At 41.0% G+C, this 24,268-nt stretch overlaps 1 protein-coding gene across 2 annotated transcripts in view; it reads right to left on the reverse strand.

The window, feature by feature from the left end:
- The window catches only part of rab6ba (RAB6B, member RAS oncogene family a), a 51,353-nt gene that overhangs the window by 22,941 nt on the left and 4,144 nt on the right, over positions 1 to 24,268 (reverse strand). For both annotated transcript variants that reach the window (XM_019275375.2, XM_010739805.3), the window contains exon 2: positions 4,847 to 4,905. In XM_019275375.2, the coding sequence (XP_019130920.1) occupies positions 4,847 to 4,905 (59 nt within the window). The remainder of the gene's footprint in view (positions 1 to 4,846; positions 4,906 to 24,268) is intronic.

Here is a 24,268-nt window from a genome sequence, read left to right on the forward strand (position 1 = left end):
ACTGAAGCACACCTCATCCGTTCACTCCCTCAGTTTTTACATCCCTCCACCCCAGATCCCCTTTTCTTTCTTTTCTCTCTCGCTCCCTTTCCCTTCTCTGTATTTCATTCAAACAAACAAAGAAACCACTGGGGCTCTAATCAACAGAGCGACGAAGAGACGGCTCCACCATTTAGAGTCCGGTTCCCTCCTGTCTTCCCACCACCAGCCAACACTGGCCCGTCTCCAAACTTCTTCATCCATCTATGACCCTGATTACTCATCACTAAGTCCTTCATCACTCAACCACTATCACATCATCCCTCAATCTCTTGACACTCATCACTTTATCTTTTGACTCTCATCCCTTCATCCCACATCCCTCCGACAGTATATCACCTTGGTCATCATCTGCAGTATGCACTAAACCTCTAAATCTGTATCTATACTGGCGTGGTCCTTGTTAGTGAATTAGAGATAAACTAAACTTTTTGACTAATCAATGAATTATTTAATTTGCATACTATTAACTCAAATAGGATAATACACATTAGATACACTAAAACCATTTTTAAACTACAGAAAGAAGATCACTAAGTCAAATTTTTACACCTTTATTGTCTTCAAATTGTCACAAAGCTTGACATTTATATATTTCTGATCAGATTCACCAGTTGCTACACTAAACAGCTCACTATCTGAGCAGACAGATGCAGTCACAGCCTGGTGGCCAGGCCTGACTGACAGCTCCACCACAGCTGACAAAAGCACTTTGCCTCTGGAGGGCTCTGAGCCCTTTAGCATGTGCTGTCAGGCAGCGAGGACGCCTGCCTCTGTGTCTTTCGGCTGGGTGGCTGCTCGATGGGAGTCTGCTGCTTTAGAGGCAGCAAATCTGGCCTTAGTCATCCTCCTGCTGACTAAAGCCACTACCACGCTCGGTTTCATCTTTCTGATGGCCCTCAGTCTCTAAATATGCTGCTGCTGCTGCTGCTGCTTCAAAAGGATTGAACTGGATTTGCTCCTATCTAAAAGCTTGACGTGGATGAAAACAAAAAACATGCAGTGATTCAGTATGTAGGCCTGGAGAACATGACTTCATAAATCTTCTCATCAGGACAGATGCCCCCCGCGGGCTCACATTCATAGCATCTTTCTACCATCGCCGGGCAAATCGAGCCTCCCTCCTGAGCAGCAGCATAAACACTCAAACTGAGCTAATGCATGCAGCATTTTAATTAATACTCAAAGGTCTCAGGGGATGAACCAGAAAAATCATTTACAGCCCTACCTGTCACCGAGCCAGGGAGGAAAAAGAAGAAGCATTAAGACACGAAGGGGTGGGGAGCAGAGTGGGCAGCATACAAACACACAGCTTTGGCTTTAATCTATTGCTACAAAGCAGAGGTTATGCCACCCATAACATGAAGAAAAAAGAAACAAGACTGTGAAAAGGGAGTGAAGAGGCAGTTTCATATCTCTCCCTGGCTGCTGTTACCATTTGATGCACATGCCAGTATAACAGTGAAGGGCGGAGACTGACATTAAACAGCATATGGAGACATTATTAAATAAGCAGACGCTATCTGTCCGGCATCTGTCTGCCTACCATGCTGCCTGCCCACTTACAAAAGCAGGACATGGCTGAAAAGGCGAGGGGTGAAGACAGTGGGAGAGCTCTCTGTCTTTTCAGGCTTCATCACAACAACGGGGCGGATGTCGAGAAATCAGAGCGGCTGACTTTGATGGCTGTTGGATTTCAAAGTCGTAATTTATTCAGCTGCATCCATGTTGAGAGTCAGAGGAGTGGCCTTGGAGCGAGACAGGCTGCAGACAACAATAGGCGCCCACATTCACTCCAGGTAATAGCACTGATGAGTGTGCTACTGTCTGCAAATGATGCAGGGAACTATCTGTGTCGCACTCACTATCCACGCATTAAAGCCATGGCCTTATTTATGAAGGTATTCATCTCACGAGACACATAACACATTGCATAATAGTTAAGAAGAAGAAGAAACATTTTGTCACTCCTATTATTATTTATTACTTAAGGTTTTGTATCAATGCAGAACAGGTCGGCGCCCTGACATTAGTCAGCAGTGTACTTATGGATGTTAAGAGAACTGTCACTGTCCGTCACTTTGATACAAAAGGAAACTTAAAAACATGATTGATCACAAGTTCTGGAGTTATAAGCATTTATTGACGTTTTTCCATGATGGCCATAAAGTTTATTTACCCTAGAAAGGAAAGTGCAAGTCTCTCTGAATCTTAAAATATGTGCATCATATGATAGGATAGACTTTAATGATCCCACAGCGGGGAAATTCAGCTCGTTTTTGTACCATCAGGTGGATAAGAAATGACTCATAAATAAGAAATATATAGAAGAAAGTCATGAAGTCATGCTGGTATTTAAGAGTCTGACAGCTGTTGGAATGAAGGACCTGTGGTAGCGCTTCTTCTTACATGGTGGGAATCTGTTGCTGAAGGAGCTGTTTACAATTTAGAGGAACACGGTTTTTGATGCAAATTGCAGCAATCAGGCAGTTTTCAAGTGCCTTAATTAAACTGAGAAGCTGACCAAATCAGTGGGCCAAACTAACCTTCTGTTCTGCTCAATCTTTCCACACTCTTCCTTTAACTCTCCGGTGCCCTGAAAGCTCTGAATTAAAAACAACTTAACATTTCCCAGCATCCAGAAGTACTAATCATGAATTTTAAAAATATACAGGCATAGCTTCTTTCAACTTTCAGCTAATCATCCAGCAAACCACTCCTGTTTTTAATGAGAATCAATGAACAAATTAATTTCTCTTTTTTACCACTGAGACACTGATAAGGTAAGACGTTGCATAAAAAGCTGTTATAAGTCTGCTCTGCCCATTCTACAGCATTTTGTGACAAAGAGACGTTCAAAGAAACATCTATGCATCATGGAGATTCAGCAGCTTAACAACACAAAGACATTTCAGTGTGAAATGTCTGGCTCTGTAGTCTTTCACGACTTATGAATGTAGAAATATAAGAGGATACAACGGCAACTGTGGAAGAGCATCATCGCAGAGCTAACACAGACAATTTAATCCACAAACAATGAACCATCCAAATCCCATTACGGCACAGCACAGTGCTCGTGTGAGTGCTGAAGAATGGAGACATGTTTTTTTGGGAGGTTAGCAGGATACAGTGAGCGCTCTACATGATGTGCAGTTCTTCAAAAGTTCAACATGATTTAGATCAATATAACTCTAGAAACAGACTAGAAACAATCTATCTATCTTCTGTCTTCCTTGAACACATTCCTGATGATAAGGGAGTCAGATTTAATTCTTTATAATCTATATTTTGCGTCTGTGTCTCTTCCTCTTTCAAGAGAGAGACTAAGCCTCAGTTCTTGATCTAAGCAGGCTTAGATCAAGAACTGAGGCACTCCTCAGAGGCCGCCGTGGATGATTTAAAATAAGGAGCATGTCTCGAGCTTTAGAAAGACCAGGAGGCTGCAGGACATCATTAATTCGATTAACCCCGATAGAAAAAGTCACAAACGTTTTTAAATTAAAGAGATACTGTAGAGTCCGATAAGACGAGGTTCAGGTCTCACTTGTCCTACTGTAATGAAATGCTGAAAAATGGGGTTCACAATCTCTCACAATGATGTCTGCAATTTGCTTCACCTGTCTAACAGTCAAAAGAAGTAAATTCATGAATAACAGGAAGCTGGAACCTTGGATTTGTGACTTTAAATGTGTTAAAGATTTTTTTGGGGCATTTTCTGCTTTAATGAAAAGTGACAGGTCGAGAGATACACAGGAAATTTAGGCTGAAATCCAACCTGGGTTCTTTTGCTGCATGTCATCCCTGCAGTAAGGACTTTAGCCTTGATACACGAGGCGCCGTGCAAACTCGTTTGAACCAGGAACCTTCTTGTTATGAGGTGTTAGTGCTAACCACTTCCCCACCGCCCGTACCTCATCCTGTTAAAGTTAAGTTAAATAAAAAATAATGTTTATTGTCAAGCAAACTGCTCGTGAAATTAAAAGTGTAGATCAATCCTGAATGGTAGAAAATTAAACTAAATTAAAATTGATGTTAATTAATATGTAGTGGACAGCTGGAGGCTACAGTTTGTCTGAATAGCAGAGATTCTTCCTTCTGGCAAGCGACAAGAAGTCACTGTTTTGAGTGGTGCACTGGTAACATTATCAGCTTTACTGTATTTCTTAATTAAAGTTTAGCAAAAAAAAAAAGAAGTTACCTCTTAAGTTTTCTTCACGCTCAGTGTTCTCATATTGATGCTATTTTAGTGCGTTTCAGTGCAGCTAATCTTCTTAAGCTTTGTCACACAGGCTCATAACCATGTACATTCCCTCAATACAGAACGTGAGTTAGACACACACACACACACACACACACACACACACACACTAAACTATATGAAAAAGAGGGCAGAATAGCTTTGTGAGATTTATTTTTAATTCCTTTTTTATTACTATATACGTAGATACTTCTTGCTTATAAAGCAATAATACTGCAGGCTTTATTTAAGGGTCCTTTGCGTGTCTCCAGATGCTTGCAAAGACCTCTATAAGGGCTGTAGCTGCATAAGCAATATTCTGTTTTTAGGACGATGAGTGTGAGATTAGGCTGCTTTGGAGAACATTGTTAGAAACAGTGATCGCCTGAGGGCCCGCAGTTCAAAAGGTGTTTGTTTTAACATCCATGTTGGCTGTAACTTCCTCGTTTTACACACAAAAATAGGTAATTCTGTTGAGTTAATGTCCTTAATTATGTCTTTGATGTACATACAGCTGTATGTTTCACTATGGAAGAAAAGACAGACAGCATGTGATCGACAGTGACCTACCTGATACGTGTTGTCAAAGCTGTCATACATGAACCGTGTGATCAGAGACGTCTTTCCAACTGCAAGAGAAGACAAAAAGACAGGATGCATTAAACAACAGGCTTTGTCTTCCTCACTTCACACACTCAGTGAATGTAACAGCAGGATTGGTGGTTATGGTTTCTGCCAAGGCTGTCACTGCTGCCCAGGGAGCTCATTACTGAGTGTGGAGGTGACCAAGAGGTCATCAGGCATCAGGTCCAGATGTAATTACAGTGCTGCTGCTGCTGCTGCTACTACTACTGCCATTATGTGCATTCCCAAAACATGTAAATTCACTGCATAATATTTATGAAGAGATGTAGAGGTCCAAGCTAATCCTTACAGGACAATGTGAAACCACTGACAGTATAAAGAATGGATGTTGTATCCATGACGTCACCCAGAGGTTTATGAAGAGCTGTTGTGAAGCTCAGAGTGTGGTTACTCTGACCGCCACAATCCTGGCAGACCTGAGGTGAGTTGAATGACGCCTGGTCGATCAACAGACCAACTGTAACAGCACAACAGTTTTTTGTACCAGGCTGTAAACAGGTTTATTTCTGCTGTGAAGTTGGACATTTTAACATGGGGACATATGGAGACTGACTCGTTCTGTAGCCAGCCTCAAGTGGACGCTCGAGGAACTAGAGCTTAAACTGATATTGTTGAATTCATGGCTTGTACTGCTGCCCGTCTTAGCCAGGACTCCCCTGAAAGAGATTTATAATCTCAGTGGAACCGTTCCTGATTAAATAAAAGGTTAAATAAAATAAAAACACTACCATAAATAAAGGGACAACTGATTCATCGCCTTTCATAATACCCGATGACAAGCTGCTCTCCCAGTGAATACATACGAACAAGACGACAAGTATTCATACTGTGTACCTGTGCCACCTATTAGATCTGATGCTTTGCTCTGGGGAAAACTCATTATGGAGGCGTGTTACGGTATGTGACTGACAAATGGAAAACAGCCAACTAATTTCATGTTAATTCAATAATGAATTTGTCATTTCAAAGACACGAGGCACACTACAGCAGAATTAATCCCTTATAGAGGTGAGACGTGGATATGGTTTTCTGATTTTTTTTTTTTTAAACCACAGTGTTTTTATTAATAAAGGGGACTAGAGCACAGCAAATGGGGAAGCAAGCAGGAATCAATCACATCCTCTTCTTATATCCATTTAGCAGCAGGAGTGCAGAAGGTTGGCTGAGAGCCGGTATCTTATATCCCTCTAACTCAAGTGGAACAGATCCAAAGTGCTTCAGTTAGGTCTAATCTGCAAGTAGACACTGACCCGCCTCTTGATGGTGTTTGCTACTGTTGAGTTGACTAACATTTTATTTTATTGGCTCTAACAGACCTAAATCTTGCTCATCTACACATACCCCAATGCATCTTTTTTTGTGCAGCTGTCATTCCAGATTTGTTGTTATTAAATATTTGTGAAATTTCAATTCATTATTCATGTGAAACAAAAGCACTGTAACTGAGTTCTCGAAAATTAGCGAGCACAGGCTCACTCAGTAAACATAATCCGTCGTTAATTCGCAGTTCTTCAAGCGGGCAGTCAGCTCCAATTGTTTACAGAGTGAGTTTTAATCAGGGAGACTAATTACACGTGTCTGTGCCCTCACTTGGTTCCAATATCTGCGAGGCAGGATCTGATGCACAGCTACTGATTATGCTTATGATCTCATGCTAATTTATCAACACATCATCTAGCTTACTTAGCTCCAGAGCTGTCCTACTTTAGATGGATACCGGCTACTTTTACACATTATACTAATTCAGTCATGCTCTATTTGTGATTAAATCTCCCATCACGACTTGTCTTAAGTTTAATCTCGTGTGCTGCATGGAGCTGTTGTAAATGCGGTACTCAGATGCGGCACTGAACAAGTATTAAGGGTGATGTCTTTGGTTTAATCACTTTTACAAAATCTGCTATAACGTAACACTGTATCAATAGCACGCCTGGTTAACTAGTTACCTATGGTGAGCTCATAATACTTGCCTGGCTTAGCATATCATTAGCATATCATTAGATAAGGAGTTACGTTCAAGCTGCAACCTCTGTGTGTGTGAAGTGAAGCCAATGCAGAAGTGTCAGTTCTGCAGTTCCTCAAACGGCCACTTGAGGCTGGCTACAAAACGAGACAACCTCCATAAGTCCCCATGTTAAAACTTCACAGCAGAAATAAACAAAATAAATATTTACAGCCTGGTACAAGACAGTTTTGTTCTGTGAAGAGAGTGGATTTTTATAGAACTCACCTGTTCAAATTATATTAAAGCTTAAACTTATGTATAATTGACAGCGTAGTCACTTTGATTGACAGGTGGTTGCTGTTACAGATGGCTTGTTTGAGCACCCAGGTTTCATTCGGTCTACCGACGTTCCATCTTTGCTTAATTTTATATTAACTGGGAGGTGGCAGAGGCAGGACTGCCAACAAGGCGACGGCCAGAGCCACCACACTGAGCTTCACAACGGCTTTTCAGTCCACAATGAAACAACTGAACAATGTAAAAATGTCTATATCTCTTCTTCTTTGCTCTATTTTTAGTTGGCGAACACAAAACAGCATCACAGCCAACATCTGGTAAGTTGTAGGACAGACAGGCCAGCTGACCAAATAATTGTTTCATGTAAAAAAACATAAATATAGACTGACAAGAGCAGCAATTACAGAAAAAGGACTACAGAAAGTTATTTCCTTAACTCTACTGCCGCGCAAAACAACAACATACTCATCTCAGAGTATTTCGTTTATTAATTTTGACATTAATCCATAATGAAAATCATGACCGTGTATAGCTGTTCGCACAGCGTGCCTTCACGTCAGCGCTCATGGCAGAGCAGAATATTAGGATGGAGGGAGTCTGATCCAACATCCTCGCTGCTGATTCATCCTCCTCGACCACTAAGCAACATGAGACAGCACTCTCTGTGCCTCTCCGTCACTGCTGAAAGCTTCAAAACTCAGAGACAGACAGCACGTCCTTTTTTCTCCCTCACACTCAGCTAGTATCTGGGAGAGTGCAGTATGAACAAAATGTGACAAGGCACCAAAATTCAGTAGCACAGTAGAACCTGTTTGTCCCTCAACGTCCCAATCCAACCTACAGTATTCTTCCATTCTTAAAAGGCTGAACTGAGTGCTGTATTCAATTTTTGTCAATATCCTCAGATAGAAATCCAGGTCTTGTTTGTGTGAATTTAATTACTGGGCTGGAAGCAGGAGGCTTAGTTACGCTCATGGCTCTAATAATTTAGTACATTTTCTGTTAGGCTAAAAAGAAATGATTAACAAGGCAGATTTTTGATTACATTTCAGAATTAGCTCTGCATTTCTGAACATTTCCTCTTCTCATAAGCTTTTCATCCTCTTTGCCATTAAGGCTGAGCACTATTTTAGAGATTATGATGAGATTCGAATGAATTGCAGCTTCAGTCGACATAACGGTAAAGTCCAAAGCAGAGGCAGAGATAAAGCAGCAAAGATCTCTTTTCATTCAGGTCGTAATAGAGGTGTGTTCACAGGGCAGTGGACGACTGTAGCTTATTCAGTTGATAAAAGGAAGGACAACATTTAACTACGAGATATTGAACTATAATTTAAGGTGCCTGACTACAGGCCAGTAACAAACCTTAAGCAAAGCTAATAACTGATAAACAAGTGTGGCAGACTACTTATCATGAATACGTAAAAAAGGTTGAATGCTTTAGAATTAAATGATATTAAATGACATAATATACATGATTGCACATGTTCCCGTTGCTGTGAAAGCGATGAAGTTTTACATTTGATGATTTCTCCCATTCCAGGTCGTCTGTGCAAATATCTCATCTTGGACAATTAGGCTATTCAATGTAGCTTTTTTCTTCCTCAGTGTCTGGCACCTATTGATTACCATCACACTCTAATTAAGGTGGACAGCATGTTACGAGCTCCTCTCGTGCAAATGGCCACCTTAATAACAGGAGAAAGCAGTCCACCATTCACAACATGTCTTCTGACGAGAGCAGCCTAATCCACCCTGGACCGCCTTCAAATGTGGCTCTCACCAGCCAAGGAAACGTGTTAATAAAGACCCAGTGGGCTTGTTTTAAGAACAGCTCATTTAAGTCTTGATCATCTCCTGGACTCAAAGGAGGACCTCAAAATGAATATTCTAATGTGATCCTTTGTGTGTTAATTAGTGACAGTGTCTGCACTGTTTTATTTGTAATATCCCATATTCTTTGTAAGCCTACATTACAGTGTATTGGAACAGTTGGAAAAATATGTTTTTCTTGTGATTTTTGGTTACCATGGTTATGTAAAGCTTTACTGAAATGGCCATGGTAATTTTAGAGTTATTCTTTTCTATTATGTAGCTGCAGCAGGGGTTAGAGAGGATGAATTTATGATGTTACATAAGGCAGTTACATCTTTAACGTCTTGGTGCACCTCTGCATGTGAACATTTACCTTCCATTAAGATGAAAGCAACATCTGATGGGACAGCAGACATCTGTTCAAGACTTGTACAACCTATAATGTTTGTGTTCGTGTAGCTGCATTGGAAACTAAAGCGAAATTAACATGTGCCAATATTGTGCGTAGAGTAGTTACACATGCAAATTTGTGCCATTGACAGTGCTGATGGAGGAAATGGAGGAGGTTTGCCAGCTGTGTTGCACCACTGTAAGGATGCATTTATGCAAAGATGTATGTGGTAAGAGTTTTATGTCCTGTGTAAAAGCATGTTTGTTTTCATTCATCAGTTTGACATGCACACATCTGGTAAAACAAAGATAAGTTGATGGTGTTCCTGAAGCCCTAGGATGAGTATCGGATCAGGTTCAAAGGGGACCCTGATTAGAGGTACAATGGAGGAGGTCCAGAGAAATGTAAAGGGTTTCCAGATGTGGAGTTTGCCAAACTATGTTGAACAAGATTGTCTGTGGTTTCCTCAGCGCTGATATTAAACCGTCAACTGAAGATCAACTTGCTGATTCATGCCTCTTGGTCCAGAAGATCCTTCAACAACTATCCACTTTTATTTGAGTAAAACATGTTACAAAAGATCAATGATTTGCTGATAGATATGAGACAAGAGTAGATGGTATAATTACGTCTTGTTACAATCGGACATGGCAGTTAAAACGCAAGTTTTAGTTTTGGTGTGTGCCGCAGGGGGTGCTCCACCCCCAAATAAAGGCAGTGACCGCCAGCCACGTCCAACTTTTTGGAAAATGTATCCTGACGTTATGCTGCGGGCGCCAATCAGATGATCAGACTAGTCAAACCCTCCACAGTCAGCCTGAAACATCTCTGAAACTGAGACTATCCAGGTGGATTCATGGACTAAACTCTGATACTCTACCTGTTGTGCTCTGGTTTGTTTATTTCATGTACCCAGCTTCTAACTCTGTGTCTGTCTCACAGTTTATGCTGCTATAATGTGGTTTGTGTCTGATGGTTTGAGAGAAAGAGAGAGGCAACAGTGGTCTAACGACCGAGACAGTGAATGAGAGTGAAATAAAAAGTTATTTCCTGATTGTTTCACAGTGATTACGTTCAGCTTCAGCCGCCCACCACCGCACAGACCAGTCCTGAGTGTCCTGACCAGCAATTCATCGAATGGCTGATTGTGTCTGAATGCGGCCTTAATCTACCACACTAAACTGAACTTACCTGGTTTGCTTAGCCTCTGACCACAAAAAGACAAAAGCTATGGATAGCCCTCAGGAAAAAAAAACCTACAGGTGAGCAGTTCAAAGTATTCAGACCCTCAATGCACGTCTCTACACAGTGCAGGTATTCATAACAGTCCATTACAATATCCCTGTTAATAATATACAGCCACACTGAGTGAGCCATCAATTATGTAATCACCTTATAGACAGCTTAATAAATAGTAACACAGATAGGGGATTCCTGCGCGGTGGGTTTCCAATTATAGCTTTGTTTTTAATGAAGTATCTCCTTAGTATGATTCTTCAAAGACTTTGCGGAGTGAGTTAGCAACATGAGGGCTAATTAACGGAGAGAACTGAGCACCTGCTGCTGCACGACCTGCACTCTCACCGCCAGGACTCCGCTGAGCACAGTCAGCAGGCAACTCCATCAAGGCATTTCTTAAGAGCTCAAAATGCAATTTTACGGCACGTTAAAGGCCCAACACAGCTGGGCTCACATTAGGCTTTGCCTCCCTCCTGCCATTTGTGAACCGTGTATCCATAAAATGAGTTAGTTAAGGATTCTCTCACCTCTCCACCTAAACAATCAGTGACTAAAAGAGTAATGTGTAACAAATACGCTTGAACGAACTTGATAAATCCCTACGACATATCACAAGAAGTGTAGATAATTATAATGAATGGATGTGATTGAAATGAGCAGCCTATCTAAAAGGTAGTAAATAGAAAAGACTGTTTTCACCATTATGAAAGAGATACAAACAAATAAAATCTTTATATTAGAACTTTTTCTTTCTAGTTGTTACCATGCTGATCTGTGTTTTTAGTATAGACAGACAGACAGACAGACAGACAGACAGACAGACATGGACTTTAGTGGAGATTAGTGATTTGTTTTTTTTCCTGTTATATGGACTACTTCATGATTGGGTGACCCATTCAAAAGAAGCCATGGCTCTCTTGTTTACACTTGAGAACAGCTGTTTGTGCTAGGCAGTGCTAGCATACCTTCTGTGGAACGACCGGTGACCCATGCTGAAGTGAGGAGAAGGAGACGAAGATGCAGAGCTGGATCTAAGACACACCGTGCGTACCGTCTGTTATCATGGAGAGCGCCAGGAGCGGTACAGAACGTGAATGAATGAGCTCAAACTGAGATTGTAGAGAAGCAACTCCAGGTGCAGGAAGCACAGGGAGAGTGAGTTTGCATGGTCTTCAGTCTGTGTCCATACACCGAGGTATAAATTATGATGGACAACATGAATTACAAGCAATCACCAGTTGCTTTAACTGGTTTGGTATCATGTTGCAAAAGATCAACTATGATACCTTAGGTACAAAACATGAGTACCGTCTGTTATCATGGGGAACGTAAGGTCTCTCCCCAATAAGATGGATCGGGCTACCAGAGGGAGTAACGAGAGTGGTAATGGTAACTCTGGATGGCTTGCAAGAGCGAACAGCTGAAGACAGACAGGAAATTAGGGAGAGAGAAGGGGAACGACACACAGCAATGTACCACAGGCTGGAACTGAAACCTGGGTGCCTCAGGAGGGACTCAGCTTTTCATACATGGGGTGCCCCTATTCATTCATTTCCCTGGCGTGGGATCAATAAAGTCTATCCTATCTTATCTTACCTTAAAAAATGATCTGCAAACATTTAAAACGCTGTATTTAAGAAGATGATGCTGTAAACAGTATTCATAAGTTATATATGATTGTCCGTGCTATCAGTTTAAGGACCAGACATTGCACACACACACATACACACCACTTCTTGCTGCACTCTATATACCTGAATAATAATTTAAGTTGTCCATCCAGCCCTGAAGCTGTGTGCTATGCAAGCCAGGTAAATCCACTGCTGGTCACTTGGCGGCAGACATCATGGAATACCCTTGAGGACTTGGCAGCCAATCAGAGCATGGCAGTGCTTTTCTACATGGGCCCGACTCCCACTCTCGGGGAGGTGGATAAAAATAAAACAGTGCGTGTCATGCCTTGCCTTCGCACGACACCGAGTTGAGAGCTCAGCACGCTGGAGAGAAGCATGTATCTAATATTTAGCAATGAATGAAGGAGCAAAGAAAAATAAGTGGTTATTTATGATTGTCCTTGCTGAGGAAGGAGACCTGGAGAAGATACAGAACAGTGGGAGATATATGGACTCTTGCATCTGTGTACTTGTTTATTCATAGTCACAGCAGCTGGCATACAGAGCCCGACAGGAGAAAGCCAAACAGCAGATGGCCTCAAAATGAATTTCCTTCAGTCTAAGTTAACAAATTACACGTGCATTAACAAATCAAAAGGAACTGCCACGCTTAGAGCAATGAAAATTCTGCTGTAATGAAACTTTCTAGTTTTAATGCTACTTTAATATCTTATTGACAGTCACAACGGTACATGGATGCTGCACAAGCTGCATCTGAGCAGACAGAATCAGTATCAAGTCATAGTTTACTTCAACCAAAACGATGCCCTTCAGTGTAAAAGATCTAAAATGGTTGTGTTTCAGGATGTACCTCCAGAGAGGGGAAAAACATTTTTTAAAAATCAAGATCTTGCATTTTTCATATCGGCAAATCCCCAAACTGAGCCATGATGAGCTCTCTCTCTAGATTCAAACATCAAATGTGAGGCCGCCTCAAGCAGAACTGCAGGACCCTGGTTCATCATCACATACCTGAAATTATGCATGAAGCAAACACATAACTTTATGGAATAAGTTCAAGGTATGGGCTTTGCTGTTTTTGCTAATTAAAAGCTGAACTGTAACAGCTTTGCCTGTATGTTGTCTCGCTGGAAGTAAACTGCTGACATCCTCTTTGCTTGTAACCTCCATGTTTCATGACTGATGAAGTTACACTGGCCTGGTTTGTTAAGTCTAGCTCTCCTCCTCCCGCATGGTTGTAAATGAGCAGATTTGCTACCATGTTGGTACACTTGGAGTAAGTAGTTTATGATAATTAAAAGAAGGTTTCGTTTGGAAGGTGTTTGTCAGTTGAACGAGCGACCAGGAGGCGAATTGAGGAGAAACACTTTCTCTGGTTGTTTATAAAAGACTTTACTATTTAATAATTCACTCCCAATCCAAATTGAACCAACAAACTCCAAAAATCGCCAACTCTCAAATACTTACAAACTCCTGCCTTCCTTATATTTCAATAGTCACATGACTAATTAGATTATACCATTGACAGGTTTTCTTACATGTCTACATAGGTAATAATAAACCATAAACATTTACATAAATAACCAATATAATATATACAGTATAAACACCTATTTGCAACCCAGTTAACCCTATTAACACTACAAAAATAAATATAGATGAACATATTTAAACACAAATTGCCAGCTTATTTCCGTCCTCTCAGAACTTTTCTTTTGGTGTGACACCTTGGGAGGACAGAGCAGCAGGTAGTGGTAAATTTGGCATTCAGTTCAATTAGCATAACTTTAACTTGATTGCAACATTTACCACCGCAGATTTAACTTTCAGTCTGTGTGTGTTTGTGTGTGCAGGCGAACGACGAGGGGACCGGACCGCGTTCCAAACCAGGCTACATTCAGATAATAAGGTCAATTGTTTAACTTTATCTTTTGATATGTGACAGCACATGCAGTATAACCACTGATTCAGATGCCTCCCAGCCTGTTTCCATGTGCCACATTTAATAAAGGTTTTTACAACTCATTTAAATTATAAAGCCCTGGTCTGTCCACACAGGTGTTTCCACTTAAAATGTCTAAATCTCTCCTCAGTACTCTGTGAGTGTGTACAGGCTGTGCTTGATCTCTCTGCACCTGTTAGGACAGGACAACTCACACCTCTATTATTCCTGTTAGTACAGCATGGCTCCGCCCACACCCCCACCTGTAGCCGAGGTCTAATCAGCCACACTTGAAAACACCTGTGTGAGTATACATGCCAGTTTAAAACAGGATAGAGCCATCTTTATTAAATTCAACATAAAAAGTGGTCACTAACATACTACTGTATGTGCTGTAACTTGATATCCTGTGTTCTAAGCCTAAACTTTTGATCCTTCAATTATCGGTGATGGATCGTATGGACGCAACAAAGCTGATCTCTCACTTTAAGTTCAGAGCCATATAAAAACAGCAGTCTGGCACAAAATCTATGTAGAAAACAGGTGAAAATCCACTGCCTTAGACCAGTACAATGAAATAACTCATCTGTGTACTGTCCCACTAGCTTCACTCACATGCCTGTGAAACTTTTTGGTTTGGATAACATGGCAATGGCAACTCAAAGCATTACATTTAAGCTAAATATTATTGTGGCAGAGGTAACACAAACAGAACAAATGGTTTCTACCCATATATAACCATTGCCATTTTTAGCCATGATGGTGCCATAGCTCTATGTCTGTCAGTTGGTCACTCTACCACTTGAAATATCTCAACAGGTTGTAGTTGGGCTGTCATGAAACTAAAGTAAGGTTGAGTAAGGTTGACATATGTTTGGCTGGATTGCCATGAAATCTGGTTCATATATTCATGCCGACCTCAGGATGAACTGTAATAACCAGTGTTGTAGTCAAGACCACTTACACAGAGACCAAGACCAGACAGTATGAAGCCTACTTAGGTGGCTACGGTGTAGCTAATATTCATTATAACCCTTTGGGTTAGTCGAGTTTCCAGTCTTCTCATTAAGCTTATTGCAGGAATTACAGATGCTGCTTTGCAGATTAACTCATTGAGTTTTAGGAAATTTTATTACAGAAGATTAAGCTGATATCTCCTCCCAGGCAGCCACAATCATTAATTAATTCAAAATGAGAAATGAGTTATTGGTTTCGTTTGAAGCAGGAAATTTTACCTCCAGTCACAATGTCACCTGACTTTTTATCTAGCACCAACATCAAAATCTTTAATAGTCCAAACACTTGTTAGAGTAATGACATTCCCATCAGCGTGAGTTATACTTTAGAGTTAGAGTTAATGCAGCTGACGTTAGCATTCAGCTCAAAGCACTGCTGTGCTAAAGTACAGCCTTAGAGATCTGCTCGTGTGGCTGAAGACTCTAAGTCTTGTGAAACTCCAAATGACTCCAGGAAGTTATGGACTTCGAATGGATGGATTTCTTCCTCTCCTGTCTGGCTACATGACAGAATCTGTGCAGCATTAATTGATTTTAAAGCGTGCGTCACACGGACGTGCACCTGCAAAGAAAATGCAATATGAACTCTTACCAGGACAAGTCCATTTACCGATACCTCTGAATAATGGATGAACATGCTTTCAAACTCAACAAAGGCTGAGTCTCCCGTGCACACATAAAGCACTCAGAAAGCCATTTCAGCTCTTATGCAGCCTAATGAGGCATTTGACGTTACTAAAAGCAATACACACATACACAGTAAGAGCACATCCACCAAGGTGTGACACCAGTTTTGAAATATCTTACTCTTGTGGTGTTTGTGACTGCCCTGGGAAAGAAGATAGAAGTCATCTATCTACTGTTTGAGGCCAGAGGGCTTGAGACAAACCAACCTGACGTTTTAATGTTTAAATTTAATTCTGTTCTCTTGAGGCAGAGGCCAACTGGAGGCTGGAGAAATAAAAACAGCATCTTCTCAGAAAGAAAAAAAAGAGGACAATGCTTTTAATTCCAGTGTTCCAAACGTATATGTTGTTGTACTACTTTATCAAATATACTCATGTTCTGTCAGTGTTAAATACAGCAGATATAAGATACAAACCTAAATAATAAGATAAGATTTTATTGATCCCACACCGGGGAAATTCAGCTGCTCACAATATACAAGGTGGATAAGGTTCCGACTCCCTCTCACCCTCTCTCTCTTTGATTTCCTGTCTATCTTCAGTTGTCCACTCTCACAAGTTGAAAGACTTACCAGCGAGTCTGAAGTAAGTTCATTCAGCCACGTCTCCCCATACTCCTTCTGTAGCGTGTTTAGCGCCGTTAGCTCCTCCATCCCATTGAGGAGAGCTCTTACATTCCCCATGATAACACATGGTGTGGACGGTTTGTGCCACCTTAGTTCCAGCTCTGCATCCCTGTCTTCTGCTCCTCACTTCAGCATGGATCTTTGGTCTTTCCACAGAGAGTATGCTAGCTCTGCCTAGTGTTAACAGCTGTTCTCGAGTGTAAACAAGAGATAACAGAGAAAAGACAAATCACTAATCTCCATAGTTCTTATAGTGCACGTTTGCAGACAAAACAGATGGAGATTGGTGGTGAAAAAAAAACAAAAGACACGAAAAAAAGTACAAAAAATACTAAAAACGCAGAAGTGTTCAGAGCTATTGTAACTGGCTGCCACCCACGTGGCACCATGGCAACAGTATATGCAGTAAATCTCATTAGTGAAATTACAAACAGGCGCTGAAAGTGTTCACTACACACTGTTGAATATGTTGCACTAATCTCTCGTCAATCCACGGCCTCAGGGAAAAAGAGCAGAGGTGCTATTTCACTCAGCAAATGTAAAGCATATAATAAATATGATTATTGTTCAGGCCAGCATCTCCAGATTTAACTGAACACGGGACGGTTCACATCACAATCTGGCTGTCTTACCAACTTGGCTAACAATTTCCCTGTGATAAATATTTCACAGCTTTTGTTTGACATCACGGGCTGGCCAAGCAGTGGAGACTTTAGAGTCAGTCAACACAATACTTTTCACACACGTTGCCAACAATCAGAACACAACACTGTAGCTGGGCTGTAAGCCAGCACAACGTTACAGAGATCTCTGCTGTGAACAAATATCCAAGTAATGAGATTAACAATGAACAAGTATATTATTATAACACCATCTAAAACCTTAATCAAACATCTGTTCTTTATTTTAGTCTGAGTAAACTGTCAGTGTCCTACATTCTCTGTGTACTTAGTCTGCACCAGGCTACACTTTTTTCTTCTTTGGGTTTTAGTCTCTCATTTCAGATTATCGGTCATCAAGTTGTTGCTGCTACATCAACGGAGACCAATACATCTGAATAAAACATTGATACAATAAATGCATCGAATTACCTTCACTAATTTTAATAAAAAAACTTGTAGAATTCTTCAGTATGAACCAGACATCATCATATTTCCAGCTCAGACTCTTTCCATTTCATTCCCCTCAGGAGTGACATTGGGTACCCAGAGAACTAAATAATGCATAAATGTATTTAGCAAACAAAATCATTCAAGTCCAATCTGCTTATTAAATGATGATAAATGAAGTTTGTGTATGTTGTAGCAAGCATGAGTTACAACAACATACCCAACAAGAGAATATTATGTTAGTATATGACTCGTATGGAAACACACATTCTTTTTTCACTGCATCATTTACATCATCTCTGTTTTGCATGTGTGAAACATAAATTAAATGTGCATCAATAATGCAGCCTGTTTGTCCAACGGCCCAATATGCAGGAAGATAAGAAGAAAAGAGAAAGTGATTTTTCATTAGACAATGTAGACTCTGCGTTTATCTGAGAATATTCTATGTAAAAAAACAAGAGTACATTAGACCAAAGAGACGATTGCATAACTAACAGATTTCCAAGATCGTATAAACAATTTAAAATAAAAGCTAATGTCTGGGTCGAGACCCTCACTCCACCAACTTGATTCTCTGGTCTGGCATCGTGACATGAAAGTGTTTTTTTTTTAATTAAAAAAATTAATGTTCCAATGGATACTGTAAGGGGACTAACGATTAGACAATTAGCACCATGCAGCAGGACTAATTGTTGTCAATTGTTGTCAAACTGCACTAAAACTAAGAAGGAGTAATGCCAACAATGGGCGATTGCTATACACAAAATAGACGCTGTTATCAAGACCATTTTAAGTTAAGGACCAAAACAAGGAAGCTAAGTACCATGGCAAGGTTGGAATTAAACAGGATTGTGTACAAAGTCTTGGGAGTTTGAAAATTTCGCCCAACATCATAGTACCTAATTATTTTATTCAGCTCCAATCTTAAAACCACGGCAAAACCTAGTACGTTGGCATGGCAGCGCACCACTGTCGACTTAAAACATACACATTGGTCTCTAGTGAATCAAATCAAATCAAATTCACCTCCCCAAGTGAGATCGGTCAGAATGGAAGAAATGACAGACTGAAGATGGAAATGGAGTCTAACAAGTTGACAACTCTGTCTGATATCAGGTATCAAGGAGTAGTGGAGTAAGTAGAGTCTTTTGACCTTGATTACTGAATGTGTCCTGAAATTGGTGTAGTTTGGTTAGTTTCAAGCGAACACAAGAGGAAAACGACAGCGAGCCTCCACCTTTATACAAAAGGCAAACACTGTGTAGACTGGACTTTGATAAATGTAACTAACTGTGATCATTTACACCCTTTCTTTTCTGTTACTTAATGGAAATATCATCACCAAGGTGCCCATGAGGTGCAATTCCCTTTGGTGTAAAAAGGAACAACAAGGGGCAGCACAGGAATATGAGAGTGAGTCCATGTAACGTAGCATTTTGTCTTCTAGTTGGAGCACTAAGCTTTTTGTGATGTTTGCACGACACACTTTCTATCCAGATACACCTGAAACTGTCATATTAAATACCCTGTACATCACAGGACTAAATGTCATTGACCCACTAAAAATTCTTTTAACACAAGAAGTCTGAAAGATATACAAACAAACCTAGCAGCAGAATCTTCAAGGCTTCAAGTTCTCACGGCTTACAGAAACATGACTGCATTCTGACCCTGGCAAAACAGCCAAAGCCAATAAATATTTTGCTTCCGAATGCATGGTGAAAGCAGTGGGTCAGACTAAGTTGGCTCAGCTTTTGTTTGCATGGACCACATAAGCAAGAAGAGCTCTTACATTTTTTTGAGTTGTTTTTAAAAGGAGCCAGATCCTGTTTGACTTTTAGGGCTCTTGATACAGGATCTGGCCTCTTGATTTGACAGGATCATGAGCTTTGCACTACATTAAAAAGGCACAATCCATGCTCCATGTGTTAACAGAAGTGACAGTGTTAAAAAATTACCACAGGGTAAAACTTTTTACCCCATTGTCCAATCAAAGAGATGGTGAGACAAATACCCCAGGTGCTGAACAAGCGGCAACTTCCGTTAGTGTGAAATGAAGCCAAAAGCTACTGTTACTCAAACGTCCACTTGAGGCTAGCTACAGAATGAGTCAATCTCCATAAGCCCCCATTTGAGGAGAAATGGACACTGCCAGTCTGAGTATCCACAGTATGTACCAGATGACATCCCAAACTACCAAAACAATAATATGAAAAACAAAACTTAGAAGAAAATATGCTTTGGTAGACACGGGGCCTTTTGCTGAAATTGAAACTGAAGAATTTTGACAACAAAATAAGTCTTAAACACCCTTAAAGATTTGTTTACACATGTGTACAACAGGCCTATGCTTCTAATTATTACCACCCTTAGAAAAGCTGCAACATATTTGTACAATGGCATGGGTCCAGGAGTCCAAGACCAAAGTAGTTCTGATATTTAGATCGAACAGTCATGAGCCCAGCAAAGAAATGCTGACTCAATGCTGAACTCACACCATGAAACTCAAGCTTGTTTACCTTTAGATCTTTGCTCGACGGCAGAAACAAAACAAGCATTGTAACCATTGTGTTTGGGATCAAGACTTGCCTTTGGTCCAAGGCTGAACTATCCCACAGCTCTCAGGGTGTGTGTTCACCTAAACAGACATCAGCTTCTAAAGAGTTAGTCCAGGAAGAAGAATAGACACAATTCAAACAGAGACTTCCTGTCCATTAAAGAATCCTGACAGGATACGCACTGTGAGAGGAAATACACAAATACAACTGATTAAAAAACAACAAAGGTAATGTAATGCTTTTAAAAACAGTAGTCACTGATCACGCTGACATCATGAGTGGTCCAACATTGCTGCAGCCTCATTGCATCTCTGCCACCTGTTTCGTGTTGTGGTTGATTCATTTCTTTGTCCACCGAGTTAAATAAAACACTCCCTACTATGTTAAACTAGAGTGATGAATGTTCAGCTTGCATCCACTCCATAAATCCCCACAGGGCCCCTCTGCATGGCGCTCGTACTGGCATTTCAATGAGACAATATATTCTTACAAGTCACGTCTACAGCGCTGATTAATAACATTAACTAACATGACATCAGTAAATATTGTACGGTTGTGCACTCAGGCTAAAGCAGCCCCGTGATGAGGGCTCTCATCTGGGGAGCTGGGGAAAGGGTAAATGCTGAAGGAGACCTGCTGAACTCAGTGAAGTGTCACATCCCATGCTGGGTAAATGACAGCCTTCCTCCACAGTGGGGATTTTATTCACAGAGCTGTTCTGTTTGAGCAACTGGGATTATGTTTAAATGGTATTCTCTGTCTCGCTCCCTTGAAAGATCTCACATTAAGCAAGAGCCCAATCGATTTTTAAGACACACAATTTAAAGAGAATGGTCTGCAAAAAGTCTCTCCAGCTGAACGATGTGATGTACTTTGAAAGTTTACGAAGCTCTGCCTCAAGTTTTACTCTAACATTTGTTCAAACAAAGCAGGCTAAGAAGTTACATTTGTAATAAGACCGGTGCCCCGCTTTCTCTATTTTATTCTTGCTCTTTACAAAACTGTGTCGTCAGGATACTGCTTCCAAAATCTCTTCACTGGCACGCAGGCGGGTGGAACTGAATCAGACAGTTTCTCTACATCACTGCATGGGCAGCAGACAGATTTGCAATCCTGTTTTATTCTGGGCAGAGTGTATAAGTGAGGCTGTGCTTTCCCATGGGCCATTGGGAACACGCCCACTCAGCTGTGCAGCATATGTATAGAGCTACAGTCGCTCCGCTTGCTATTCCTTGGCTGCAGACCAACTCCTGCAGGACTGAAAACACCTCTGAATAAGTCAGAAAATCATAGTCTATTCAAAAAAACACACCTACAGTCATCAGTATTATTTATAGGCCCCTCAATTTTTCTATGCATCTTCAGGGATGTGCAATATATGCAGGTGAAATGTGTTGCAGCAGAAACGCCTAACACCTAAGCAGATGTAGATGTAGGTTATAGTCTTCTTGTCCCATGATACAGACAGTGCTACAGTATATAAGAGCACTTTTGTGGAGGAATCCTGTGTTGGAAGTGGAAACAAGACTAAAGACACAACATGATTTGAGCTGAGCTTGCTGTTGTGTTCAGCATGTCTAATTAGGTGCTCAGGGAAGTCACAGAGTTTTCAAAACCTCTAGAGGGACTACGTCATTTTGTTGTCGCCAGCAATGAATTTGTCCTGAGTTAAGAAGCATGCGCTAGCACTTGCCCTGCTATGTTTATTATACAGGTTGCATATATTGCCTACCTACAAAACTCACCTGATATGCCTACTTGGCTGGAAACATGTTTCTAAGATCGCTTTCCTCCTGAGATCTGGATACACTTGGGAATTCAGATAAACGCGGTATTATCTCTTGCTCATTTTTGCCTTCTGTGGATGGCTGGCTGCGCACATGTGCTTTGCTAAACCACAAGCCATTAGAGGTAACTGGGTTCAGAGTGCAGCGGTGACGGGTTCTGTGAGGTTGTACTTAGGTCCAAGCGGTGCTTTGAGCTAAATGACATCAGCATACCAACATGTTCGCAATGACAATGCTCACATGTTGATTTTTATTGTGTTTTGATAGCAATAAACAAAGGGGGGAAGTCATTCGTTTGGCAAGTATTTCATCAAAAAACAAAACATTGGACAAATTTATAACCTGATAAAGTCACTTGGATCCATCCTCTTGGGACCGTGAATGCCAATCCATTTAGTAGATGTAGTGAAAATCAGTGAAATCATAACCTGAAGAAAAAGTCAGAGGAATGACCAAAATCATTAGAATTCATCCTTTATTGACCACGAATGTGCAAAATTAAATGACAACCCATCCAATAGTTGTTGAGATATTTCAGTCTGGACCAAAGTGGTGGATCGACTGACAGAGCTGTGCCTCTAGCAAGACTAAAAACGGGTAAGGAGGCTCAGTTGCTGGGATTGCTGCCTTTTGATCAATTACACCCATTAATGGGCAGCTGAGCCGATCAATAGCAGATCAAAGCTGTCAGGGAGTGGCTTCCCTCAATTCATCAGAGAAGAAGAACACTTGCCGGGAAGAAGCAATGGGATGTGAAATGAAAAACATGACCAGTTATCTTTAGACGCAGTCTGATTATCAAAACAGACTCCGGGGCTGGACTCTCAGAGGATTCAATCTTCAAGACTTCTACAAGACAAGTCAATATCGACAGTCTTAAATCCCTCGTTTAAAGAAAATCCTACAAGTTGAAGGTGTGGTAACTCCATTTACTCCTGTGCCACACTACAGGATTCAGTATGAGGTGAATGTAAAAATGTTAGGACATCCAGACCATACCAGCTGAAGATTGCTGATAGCACCAGAGAGCTAGCCAATCAGGCCCTCTGACCTACCCCACTCTGTTTTAATGGTACATTCAGACAGGATAAGGGGCTCCAACGAATCGCTGCAGAGTTGTCCAGCGGTGTGTCTGGCTGTATCAATGCCAGCGCTCATTCACTCTCATTCTCTGTTTATGTCGCTCAACCACTACTCATTGGCTTTCTCTCTTAGACCATCAGACACGAATCTTTGTGTCACTATTTTGCAGTGTAAATTGCGAGCCAGACCCAGATTTAGAAGCTGGAAACATGAAATAAACAAAGCCAGAACACAATCAGGGTTCAGTCCATGAATCCACCTGGATAGTCTCAGTATCAGAGGCATTTTAAGGCTGACTGTGGAGGTTTGACTAGTGTGATTGGCAGCCGCAGTTGGCTCAACTTCACCGCCGCAGGTCGCTTCTGAAAAAACCTGCATTTTGGCTGTCTGAATGCACCATAACCCGCCAACTGAACTCACCTGCTCCACCCTTCACACACCTGAGGCTCCACACAGAGCAATGCATGCCCTTGCAAAACAAGAGAAGATTTTGTTTTGACAAATGTTATGGTTAATGTGGTTTTGGTGTTGTCTTGAATCTCTAAAAACCCTATGGTGATTCATCATATTATCTTTGTTCACTACTTAATGGCCTGTTATGATGAAATGATTCTTTGTTGTATAGAGCTTTAAAAGGAGTAGCAAGCACAAAAGCATAGATGAAAATCACAGCAGTGTTCTCAACACGTTTCATCTGCAACCTCCTCTGATTAACACGAGCAAGATAATCTCACTGAATTTTTCTTTCAGTTTCAGGAGGAAATGGGTGCACATGCAAGCTGCACATACGTTATCTACACCACATCAAGTCCCGGATGCAGCTTTTAGAAGTTACTTTTAAATCTCTACTTGCCTTTACTGAGCTGCAGTCTTACTTTGCCAAATGGAAATACATCCAATATAAAGTGAAAGATGTGTTTGCTTCTCTGGCTACAGTAATATGCAAAAAAAAAAAAAAAACGGATGTAATGGAAAATTCCAGTCTTTAAACAAACCTTTTACACTTCCCTCTGCTTATCATTGGACAACTTCTGTATAAAAAGCTACATGTTATTGATGTGTGCATTTGTGTGCAAATGCATAGTATCTATATCCGCATCTGTGGTTTCACACAGCCTCAGTGAGGAAATGTGTCGCCTGCTCCCTGCCCAGGCAAGCCAAAACTCAGAGTTTCATTTGCCCAGAAAGCTGTACCCCGGAGACACGGTGATTGATG

This window comes from Larimichthys crocea, chromosome XVII (genome assembly GCF_000972845.2).
Source record: "Larimichthys crocea isolate SSNF chromosome XVII, L_crocea_2.0, whole genome shotgun sequence".
In the NCBI taxonomy this organism is placed as follows: domain Eukaryota; kingdom Metazoa; phylum Chordata; class Actinopteri; family Sciaenidae; genus Larimichthys; species Larimichthys crocea.